General features: G+C 35.3%; 1 protein-coding gene across 9 annotated transcripts in view; it reads left to right on the forward strand.

Moving 5' to 3' along the window:
- Positions 1-12,428, forward strand: part of ST7L (suppression of tumorigenicity 7 like) — a 112,990-nt gene that overhangs the window by 41,653 nt on the left and 58,909 nt on the right. For all 9 annotated transcript variants that reach the window (XR_004973246.1, XR_004973245.1, XR_004973248.1 and 6 more), the window contains 2 exons: positions 6,477-6,627; positions 6,959-7,051. Coding sequence is in view for 4 of the 9 variants with exons in the window: in XM_036342990.1 (XP_036198883.1) it covers positions 6,477-6,627; positions 6,959-7,051 (244 nt within the window). In the remaining 5 variants the exon portion in view is untranslated. The remainder of the gene's footprint in view (positions 1-6,476; positions 6,628-6,958; positions 7,052-12,428) is intronic.

A 12,428-nucleotide genomic window follows, 5' to 3' on the forward strand; every position in this document is an offset into this window, starting at 1 on the left:
TTGTTTTTTAATATAGAAGGTATTCTTTAGCATTTTTATTACAGTAGGCCATCGAGGTTCTTGCTTAGTATGGTCTAAAACCATTGTGAATCTCCATAGTTAAAAATACAATCACATCATGCAATTTCACCCATGAAATGTAAACATGAGGCTGGGTCAGGAACTTGCTGAGATGTGGATGCTGGAGAGCCAGCGAGGGCTATTCATTAGGTAAGTTACTCACACGTGTACACAAGCCTCGTGATTCAAATTTGTGCCCTAGCAAAATGTTGGCTTTGTAAATCATGGATGTTTAGAGATAGCCAGATGGTTGAAACTGAAAACATTAAATCCATGAATGTTAGTGAGCTACTCTTCAATGTAATTGTTCTTAGTATCACACTCCATGTGTCTGGTTGATCAGAAATTGAAGCCTGTAGGACAGTGATGGCGAACCTTTTGAGCTCGGCGTGTCAGCATTTTGAAAAACCCTAACTTAACTCTGGTGCCGTGTCACATATAGAAATTTTTTGATATTTGCAACCATAGTAAAATAAAGACTTATATTTTTGATATTTATTTTACATATTTAAATGCCATTTAACAAAGAAAAATCAACCAAAAAAATGAGTTTGCGTGTCACCTCTGACATGCGTGTCATAGGTTCGCCATCACTGCTGTAGGATGACACTTGTCCCATTCATCATAGAAGATACTACCTCTTTAGTAGCAGGCTTACATTTCATTGGCCAAACTACCTATATTATAGCAGCATATTTAAAAGATAAGAGGGAATCAGGCACCTTATTGAGATTCTGATTGGCATAGCAGTAGTAAAAGGAGAAATGGGGAAGTGGTGTTGAAGTCTAGGACCCAAAGTTAGAAAACGGGGAGGCCATACTGTGGCCTAGGTGAAAGAGTTGAGAAGTGAAATGCTCACCCGCTGAGATGCTGCTCTGTAGGACCATGTGGAAAGGAGTTTTCCTGTGGCTAATGTCCTCTCTAGCCTCCCTTCCATCTCCTTTCAGTAAAAGATCACTTCCCTTTGCTCCTGAGGCTGTTAGGTAGTATTCTATTTTCAGTTTATTCATAGAGAATTTGTTTACTTTCTTTATGGGAACCGTCCCTAGTCTCCCCCGTAATACACACCCATGTGGACTTTTTGCATTCGGCCTGCCTGTCCAATCTCATAGAATGTGCACTGAGAAAACTAATTGCAGAGATAAATTGGTTCTCGGTGTGCATGACTGATCAAGGCCAAAGTACCTTAATTTCAGATGCCTTCAGAGAGATTTTTCTTTAACCTGCTTTTAAAAGGAAGATTATAAAGCATTATCATTACTTCAGGTCAGAATTATATTGCTTTTGGTCAAAAGCTGTTGTAAGATTTACAAAGTAGTAGAAACAAAGTAATCTAAAGATAAATTATAAAGATCAAAGCAATTCAAAATTAAAGTGAATTTGAGTATAAGCAAAGGCATGGTTTTAGAGTTATAAGAGAAACCATCAGACCGTACATCGTTATGTGTTTTTTATAGCTTCCAAGGTAGCCTTAATTTTTTATATTTTTAGTGAAGAGCAAGAGGCATGAGTAGTTATTTGAGTATATTACCTTGTCCGTAGTTTAATACTAGTTAAAATTGTTCCAAGCAGTTTCTGATTTATTCCATATATAACCATAAGGTGATTTGGAGGTAATACGTAAGGTCCTGTAGCACATACTAGATACCACCCTTGGATTATGTCCCCAACTCTATTTTATTTATTGATAATTTCCAAATCTGTATCTTTTAACTCTGGCTTCCCCATCTATAGACTTGCATTTCTGTCTAGTTATGAAAAATTTTAACTGGATATCTAATAGGTATTTCAGATACTTCAATGTGTCTGCAACTGAATTTTTAAAAATTTGTCTCTTCTTCATCTTACCTGTCCTTTCTTAGTTAAATATTCTAATTTAATACTTCATTATCCTTTTCTCTTCATTAAACTTTACTTCTACCCTTTCCAAATTACCAACTTGTATTGTAACCTTTGAAATGTCTTTTAGATTTAGCCATCTACTCCACCCCCATGGTCACCATCTTGCACCCTCACTGCCTATTCTTTAAAAAATTATTATTATTATTATTATTATTATTATTATAAAATAATGAGCACATTTTACAAAAAAAAATCAAAAGTTTGTAAAGTAAAATTTCTCCTGTTTTTCCTTCCCAATTCTACTTCTCTTAAGTAACCACAGTTTCTGTTTGGTTTATTTATTGCCAGATATTTTCTAAGCATTTCTAAATACATAGATACTAGAGGCCTGATGCACGAAATTCATGCAAGTCTAATTAGCATGTTATGCTTTTATTATTATAGATATTTACTGTCTTTTTAAAAAATATATTTTATTGATTTTTTCACAGAGAGGAAAGGAGAGGGATAGAGAGTTAGAAACATCAATGAGAGAGAAAAATCGATCAGCTGCCTCCTGCACACTCCCTACTGGGGATGTGCCCACAACCAAGGTACATGCCCTTGATCAGAATCGAACCCTGGACCCTTCAGTCTGCAGGCCAACGCTCTATCCACTGAGCCAAACTGGTCAGGGCTATTTACCGTCTTTTGCTTAGACTCTTAGATTCTTCACCCTGGCCAATGTTGCTCAATGGTAGAGCATTGGCCTGCACACCCAAGAGTTGCAGGTTTGATTCCCAGTCAAGAGCACGAACCTGGGTTGCAGATTTGTTCCCTGACTACTCGCAAAAATGTTTCTCTCTCCTCCTCCCTCCCTTCCACTCTTTCTAAAAATCATTGGAAAACATATCCTTGGGTGAGGATTAACAACAACAACAAAAAAACCAGATTCCTCACTGGTCTCCCTGCCATCAACCCCTCTCCACTCTGGTTATTGCCAAAGTTATCTACTTAAACAGCAGATCTTACTCTGCTAAAGAGCTCTGCTTGTTCCCCATCACCCCCTATAAGATAAGGACCAATCCCTTAAATATTGCATACAGAAGCCCTTCACAGTCTGGGCCCATTGTCTATCTCCAGCCTTACTCCTTGCCACATCTGCCTTGTTCCTTATCTCCAGCATCACTACTTCCTGGATTGGTCATGTCTTATCATATCGCCCTACCTTTGTACATATGCTCCATCTCTTCTCTATCATCAGGTTTCTTATTCTTCAAAACCCTGCATATCTGTGGCCTCCTTTATAAAAGCATCTTTCTCATTTTTCCCAAGCAGAGATAATGGCTCTCTCCTCTCTGTTCTTTTAGTACCATAATCATACCTTTTCTTTTCATCTGTATGTCTCCCCCTTAGCAGAAATTCCTGAGTAGCAGTTTGTGAAGAAGATAAAATAAGTCATAATCCTATAATTTCCTTCTTTAAATATATTTTCCTTGAACCAGAAATTTTCCTTATATTTTGAGGGTGAAGTTTTATTTTAGTGCCTTATTGGAAACTGAAAAGTAAGGTTTGCTTTGTTTTAAAGTCAAATTGGAAAGGACATTTGGTAGTAGGCAAGACATCATAATAAAAAAATAAGATAGCATAAGGAAGACTTTTTAATGACAAAGATTTTAAAATATAAACTCCTGAAGTATCATTTTCTAGTAAGCATGCCATATGTGTTTGATTACTATCCAAATTGTCACTTAGATTATTAAACAGTGAAAATATACATTATAGTTGCTGTTCAAAAAGTATTTTCTTGCTAAGTGGCTATAAAGACAGTTAGTTTCAAACTTCAGGATTCTAAAACTCAGTGAAAATAATTTGGTATATTTTGTCTCTATCTGTAAAATGAGGCAGAATTTTAATAGAAATAAGTTGGTTTAAGTATTAAGCAATTTTCTTCTGAAAATGAGATACTCTCTTTTATGATGGAGACGTCACTGTGGTTGCCGCATTTTCTTTGCTTCCTACTGAAGAAGCTCCCTGTGCACTTACAAAGAGCATAAGCAGTCATGTCAGAGGTCAGCTATTTAGTCCATTTTCCCACAGCTGCCTGGTGCGAGTGATCTTTTACTGTGTTTTAAAAAAATGGGCAAGGATTAGAGAGGATTAGGAAGAATAGTACCCTCTTGAATATAGGCACAGGGCTCTAAGGGGAGAAAACCCAACCAGGCAGCAAATGGGCTTTGCTTGACCAGGACACAACCTCTGCTGCATTCCTTTAAGAAACTGAATGGGAAATGTTAAGTCCCCAAACTGGATTAGTAAATAATCTCATAGCTTGTGACATCTGCTAAAGTAAATTGATGAGCAAATTGCATTCTTACACTTTGAGGAGTGGGCCAGCTACATCAAGACTAAGAGTAATTATTCTTTCTTTAAAGTTTCAGCTGTATTGAGATATAGGAGTAAGAGTCATTAAAGATAGGCATTAAGCTCAGTAAGTGCTGGAAAACACATTATAAGAAACACAATATAAGAAAATTATTTAGATATATTAATATTATGTATACATATATATTGATTAATAACTTAAGGCTTAAATTTTGAAACAACTGCACTTTTTTGTTTTTAAGATTCTTCCTGCTTGTAGCACTTTTACAAAGTGAGTTTCACAAATTCAACTATTTAATTTATGTTGTTTTTCTCATTAGTTTGTGTAACAGTCTGATGAATTTAGATTTTGAAATGTGAGAATATATATTTTGAGACACCTCTGGCATGTTTCTCTTTATTTTATAACAGAAGTTAATGTGGTTTGGACCTTATACACATAACTTAGTATCAAGTTATTTAAAACTAAAGAGGTGATTTCAAACCTGTTTTAGTAGGAAAAGTGTTTGCAGAAAGTATTTAGCTAACTAAAAGAGTTTGTTTTCAGTTGACCAATTTATATAAATAACCACTTTATGTACAAGTGATTAATTTTGTATCTTCATGTAATTAGTATAAAAAGTTTATTAGTGTGATAACTGTGATTATACTGCTTTTGTTATGGATTATAATATTAAGGCAAACTTTTTTTTCAAGAATTTAAGGTGGGATTTAGTTTCATCTATGAATAAGAACTCACAGGCTCTAACTTCTTTAACAAGCATACTCACTAATCCCTCCAGTGCATCTTGTTCTCTTGGCTCAGTGCCTTTGCTCCAGTTGGTCCTGTACTTTGACTATGTCCTCCTGTTCTTCTCTTCATCCCACCCCCAATCCGCCCATCCACAGTCCATCCAACGTTATATATTATCAGCTCCAATCCCAAATTCCATCAAGAGGTTTATTTTCAGCCCCTTAAGCAGAATCAATACCTCCTAAACCTAGAATTACCATATGACCCAGCAATTCCACTCCTAGGTGTATACCCAAGAGAGATAAAAACAGATGCTCACATAAAAACTGGTACGTGGATGTTTTGGGGAGTATTATTCAAATAGCCTAAAGGTGAAAGCTGCCAAATCTCCATCAAATGATGAATGGATAAACTAACATATTATATGCATACAATGGAATATTATTCAATCACAAAAAGGAATGAGGGACTGATACACGCTGTAACATGTATACACCTTGAAAACATTCTGCTAAGTGAAAGAAACCAGTTACAAAAGACCATATATTATGTGATTTTGTTTGTATAGATTTGCCTATACAATCTATAGAGACAGAAAGGAGATTCATGGTTGCTCAGGGCTTAGCGGGAATGGTGGAGTTGAAGGTAGTAACTAAAGAGTACAAGGGTTTCCTTTTGAGGTGATGGTTGCACATATCTGTGAATATTCTAAATGCCATTGAATTGTGTATTTTAAATGGATGAATTATAAAGTATGTAAATTATATCTCAATAAAGCAGTTATAAAAACTAAATTTAAAAATTAATACCTCCTATCCATATTCCTGTAAACACTGTTTATACCTCTAATAAAACATTTAGCACAGTCTGGTCGTAATTATTAACTTAAGAAATCTGTCTTTCAAAAAAAAAAAAAAAAAAAAAAGAAATCTGTCTTTCACATTGCATTAGGAAGTTCCAAAAAATAGAGTGTTTTTTTATTATTCCCTAACAAGCAAGTGCTTTGCTCTCAGTGAATATAAATTCAATTGAACTTCTTCATAATTAAGTTCCTTCACCTGTAAAATGAGAATGAGAAAAAAATAATTAAATGTTGCCACAAAGTCTTGTGCCCAAACTGTAGTTTCTATTTTTTACACTTAATTAGTATTTGAAAAAAGTAAATATTTGCTCTTCACTTGAAGTTAATATTTCTTCATTTGAAGTTTCCATTTTATATTTAGCAAGGTCATATATAAGCCATTTATCACCTTATTTTTACCTGTAGGAATAATGTCATTGGAATTTGCTTACAAAGCATTTTATACACATTTATCAGTAGGACCTTAATGTCATTTCAACTAGCTTAATAATGGATTGTTTTTAAGTAAAACTGACTTTATAAAATTAGAATTTACATTTTTGTGGATGTTTGAATTTAACATAATTTTTTCTTTTTTCTGTGGTGTGTCTACGTGTGTGTGTGTTATTTTTCTAGTACTTACTAGAGATGAAAAGTCTAATTTTACCTCCAGAACACATTCAGAAACGGGGTGATAGTGAAGCAGTTGCCTATGCTTTCTTTCATCTTCAGCACTGGAAGCGAATAGAAGGTGCTCTTAATCTGTTACAGTGTACATGGGAAGGCAGTAAGTATTCTTTTCCAAATGTTACCCTGATCTCTCTGACTATTCACTGCATTCACAGGCAGCCTTTTTAAGTGAGATTGTCTGAGTTTCCATAGGATTTGTTGTTCAGATTGAACTCAGTGATATTAATTTGGTTTGTTGGTAGAACAGATGTTTAATGTACTTATATTGGTGCCACATTTAGGAAAAGCAGAATATGTCTCTAAAAAAGAAAAGAAAATGTTATGTGAAAAAATCTGTAAAATGTCTTAAAAATAGCTTTGATAGGTAATTAAGATGAAAATGAGTCTGAATTGAACGCCAACATGTTTTTGTTTTGTTTTTTCCTCAGCTTTTAGAATGATTCCATATCCATTAGAGAAAGGCCATCTATTTCACCCTTATCCCAGCTGCACAGAGACTGCTGATAAGGAGCTATTGCCTAGTAAGTAAATATTCTAGTTTTCTTAAACTTAAAAGTAGTTGTGAGGCCAGGCTGGTGTGGCTCAGTTGGTTGAGCATCATCCCATGCACTGAAAGGTCACTGGTTTGATTCCTAGTCAGGGCACATACCCAAGTTGTGGGTTCAATCCCCGGTAGGGGTGCATATGGGAGACAACCAAGATTGATGTGTTTCTCTCCCTCTCCTTTCCTCTCTCTCAAATAAATAAATAAATAAATAGCTTTTTAAAAAAGATTTTTAAAAAGTAGTTGTGAGATTGCTTTTCATAGTATTACCCCATTTTCAAAGTACCTCTGGTTGAACTTCAGGATACTGTTTAAATACTATTTTAGCCATTTCTTGGATGTACTTGCATAATACAATTCATTCCCAAATATTTTTTGAATAGAACCCTGTGCTAGATGCAGTGAAGGACACAAAGATTAAATATATTAAAAAGAGAGGGCATGTTATAAACATTTAAGAAATATCAATATTTCACAAAATCTTTTTCAGAAAATAAAGGAAAAAAGAACACTTCCCAACTCATTTTGTGATACCAAATCCACACAAAGACATTATAAGAAAAGAAAACTATAGAACAATATTCTTCATGAATATAGACATAAACATCTTCAACCAAAATTAGCAAATTTAATCCAGTAACATATAAAAAGGATTACACTCCATGACCATGACAGTGGGATTGTCCTCACAAATGCAAGGTTGGTTGGCATCTGAAAATTTAATGCACCACATTAATAGAATAAAGAGCAATAGATTTTAAAAAATATTTGACACAAATCCAGCTTTTTAAAAAAATAAAATAAAATTCTGAACAAAGTAGGCATAAAAGGGAACTTTCTTAATCCGATAAAGAGCATCTACAAAAAACCCACAGCTAACACCATACTTGATGGTGGAAGACTGAATGAATGCTTTCTCTAAGATCAGGAAACAAGGCAAGGATATATACTCTCACCATTCTATTCACCATTGTCCTGGAGGGTCTGGTCAGTGCAAAATCCCTAATGGGATTTTGATAAGGATTATATTAAACCTATAGATCAATTTGGAGATCTGCAACTTTCCTCCCTAGACTTTATTTCAAGCAAGAAAAAGAAATAAAAGGCATTCATGTTGGAAAGGAAGAAGTGAAACTGTCTTTATTCGCAGATGACATGATTTTCCATGTAGGAAATTCTAAGCACTCCATGGAAATACTATTAGAACTAATAAACAAGCTCAGCAAGTTTGCATACAGAATTCAATTACATATTTATATATAGTAACGAACATCCGAAAATAAAATGTCAAATCAGTTCTAATCACAGTAGCATAAAAAAGAATAAACAACTCAGGAATAAATTTAACAAAAGATGTGTAAGATCTGTACGCCGAAACTGCAAGACACTGCTGAGAGAAGCTCAAGAGCACCTGAGTAAATGGAGAGGCATTCCATGCTTACGGAATGGAAGACCCGACATTATTTATATGTCAGTTCTTCCAAATTGATCTGTAGATTTAATACGATCCTTATCAGAATCCCAGCAGGGATTTTGCAAAAATTGACAAGCTGATCCCAGCATTTGTAGGGAAAAGTAAAGGACCCAGAAGAGGCAAAGCAGTCTTTACAAAGAAAAATGAAGTTGGATTGACTACACTTCCCAATTTTAAAAAGAGCAGTCGAAAAGTTAGGAGAAGAACCTGAACTGTGTAGGGTTATAATGCTGAGAGCATTTCTGTCTCGTTCTTGCTCTCAGGAGGCTGGACTCTCAAAAGAATAGTCTATATTTTTTGTCTCAGTCCGTATCATCCACTCACTGTTTTTCTCTGTGAACTGATAAATTTCTATTAAACTTTTCTTTTTATGATTTAACCAGTAAACCTGAAGGTTAGTAAACACTAGTACCATGTTTCCTTACATGATTTAAACCTGTGCCACAGTTTTTACAATTCTGGAGCCATTAGAATTGAAGTCTAAGGAGGAAAATTGCCGTTTCACAAGCCTCAAACTTAATGAGCTGAGAAGTTCAAACAGACAAATGACAATTTAGGAGAGATTGTAGACGTTGGGTGTGCTGATATTTTTCTTCCAGGGTTTTTTATTTTCCTCCATGCTCTGAGATAGATAAGTTATCTCTTCTTTCTTTGAACTATCAAAGTACTTTGTGTACTTCTTAATCTCCCCCTTCTAGATCTTAAGCTTGAAAGCCAGGATTCTCTTTATTGTCCCTCTATGTATCTCTGTAACTATCACCATAAAATTGATTTTCAAGAAATATTACTTGAATTAGTCATGTTTATTAATTTATTCTTATAAACATGCCAAGATCATTATAAGTACTCAATAGAAATGTTAACTCTTAGTACCTTTTCTTCCTTAGCCTGCTCTGAACACCTGAGATGCTCACAGGTTAATAGAAAGACTGATAAACAATGAGTTGAGTGCTGTGTGTACGGAATAGGTTATTAGGAAGCTGGAATGGGGGTGCCTACGTCTCCAAGGTCAGGGATGATTTCTAAATCTGACTCAGGTGACTTGAGACTCGAATGGTAAACCCTTCATATGGCAGGAGGAGCAGGTTGGGAATAGGAGTGGAGGAGTAAATGAATTCAGACTTTGAGTACGTTGCACGTATTACATCTCACCTATATAGACACATATACATGTTCAGTTAAAATGAAATATTTTATTACACCGTCATAATTTTCTAGGCATAAACGAGATCACTAAGGGAAACTATAGAGAAGTAAACTAGGGGTGGAACCGTGAGGGCACAGAAATGTCTCAGGAATGAGTGACTGATAAGGAGTCTGGAAGGCTCCGTGTGAAGGAGTGGTCGGAGAGACAGGACCAGAGCCAGAAGCAGATATCCTAGAAACTAAAAGGAGGAAAATATTTCCAAGTGAGGAGGAGTATCTGAGAGATTAAGTAAGGTACGTAATTACTGAGAAGAATCCATTGACTTTAGCAATTAGCAGGTCATGGGTGAGAAATTTTCTTTCCTAGGATGGTGGTGGTAGTAATTATTACTGTTTTTCCATTTTAACAGGAACAAAGATATTTAAGGCAAAGAAACATATTTTTAATTATGGAGCATCAGTATTTAAGAGTGTATTATATTAAGCTAATACATTTAGCCTAAAATAATGTCCCCCAAATCATCACAAAGGTTGCCTGATATAAGGCCAACTTTACATAGTAATTATATGACTAAAACCAGGGTTATTATCATGTATTGTCAGAGCCATAGGCTATAAGAACAGACAGTTCGCTTCTTGGCAGCACTTTATTATTTCTAGGGTGCGACTCATATGCAAATTCCAGGGATATATTATATTGTGTGTTCTTAGAGTATTTTTTTCTGTCTCTGACTGTGGTAGAATGAACACATTTTTAATAATGTGGAGTTCTAATACTCAGGAGTACTTAATATTTTTTGTTTTCAATTCTCCTTCAACCTTGATATGACTTACAGCATTCTGGAATTTGCTATGAGCCTCATAAGTTCAGACTTGAACTATTCCCCTAGTTCACATAGCTCTTTGGTTGTCTTTTATGCCTCCTGATAAATTTTTCTCTACAAGCCAGTGATGAAATTTGAACTTACTTCCAAAGGAGTGTTTCTGTACTAGTCATCCATTATATTGATGTATTAGCTAAACATTGACTGAAATGAATCTATAGAAAGCAATCAAAAAATAAATAATTAGGTTTCTTCTACAGTATAAAAATCTCATATTTTAGGAAGTTATCTTAATAAAGCTATACAGTTTCCTACCTTATAAAGTGGGAATAATGTCTGTTTCTTAGTAATTTATATTACTTTTACATTAAAAGATATAAAAGTAATATAAATGAAAAGGCAGTTTGTAAACCATAAAATGCTGTACAGTTTAATTAATATTAATTTTGCTGTATCTCAAATGATAGCAATTATAGTAGCCATTGGTATACTTACCAATTGGTAAGTATTTTTTCCCATCTTTGAGAATACCATGGTTTGGTTCTCGTGGTTTGCTGGAAGAGGTTGGCCTCTCATGGCTGAGGGATGGGGCATAAGGGAATGCTATTTTTTGGGTGCTGAAAGCATAGTGTTGTCCACAGCTTCTAATGTTTATAATTTTTTTTAAAAGTCAGATTTGTTGTGCTTTCACTTTAAACATGACTCAAGGCCCTGGACATTTTTTTTGGTTTTGGGTCTATACTTTCTGAATATAGTATAGGACCTAAAAATATCATGTCTACTGAAGGAAACTTAGGTGTAATATGCTTTGTGAATCATTATGTTTAAAAAAGTGAAATTTATAGCTGACCTTGATTCAGCACTGAATTAGTCATCCCTTACTTATGTAGGATATTACATTAGGAATTCCTCGGGTTTGTGTCCAGCTCTGAGCAGTTAACTTCCTGGACTAATGAAGTCGCAGAATAGCTTTTAGTTCAACAGACATTTATTTAGCACCTACTGTGTGCCAAGGATTGTCATAGGCTCATCTTAGCATTGTTCTACAAGTATTTTCAAATTTCAAATAAAATATAAGTACTTGAATACTATTGGTAATGAAATACCCAATTATTAGAAAAGTAATACCTGAGTAAATGTTTGAATGTGATAAAATAAGACATGGGTTTTCACTTATGTCCAGAATCCTTGGGCTTTGGTATTCTAGTTCAATTTTTATACTGCTCAATGAGATGCCACATCTATATATATAAAAGCCTAATATGCTAAGTGTCTGACCAAGTGATTGACCGACTGGTAACTATGACATGCACTGACCACCAGGGGGCAGATGCTCCGACCAGCAGGTTAGCTTGCTGCTGGGGTCCAGCCAATGGGGACTGGGCGAGATAGGGCCAGACATGCCCTGGAGCCCTCCCTGGCCACCGGCCCGATGCCAGCCAGGCAGAGGGACCCCACCTGTGCATGAATTCGTGCACCAGGCCTCTAGTATAGAATAACTGGGTGAAATAAATAACTGATGGTTTTGGAAAATCTCCAACCACATGTCTGTCTCTTGATCTCTATACTCCCCTCTGAGTTCCCAAAGAGCAAGAATTATAATAACTTACATTTATTAAGGGCTTACAGTGTTCATCATAACAACTCCTTAGCAACTAATAGAGGGTTTAGCAACTTATTCAAGGTCACACAGCTAATAAGTGACAAAGCTCTTTTTCAGAACCACCTCAGCATGACTTTACAATTAGTGTTCTTTCCCACGATGCCATCCTATTCCCAGTGGCCAGCACAGTCCTCTGGCTATGTGGATACCCTGTGGATACTGGAATAAATAATGGATAACTTTTTTCTACCTTGCTTAGCCAGAGACTTCTTGTTCTTTTTTGTTTTTTTAATTAATTTTCTTTTTA

This window comes from Myotis myotis, unplaced genomic scaffold, assembly GCF_014108235.1.
Source record: "Myotis myotis isolate mMyoMyo1 unplaced genomic scaffold, mMyoMyo1.p scaffold_m19_p_18, whole genome shotgun sequence".
Classification (NCBI taxonomy): Eukaryota; Metazoa; Chordata; class Mammalia; order Chiroptera; family Vespertilionidae; genus Myotis; species Myotis myotis.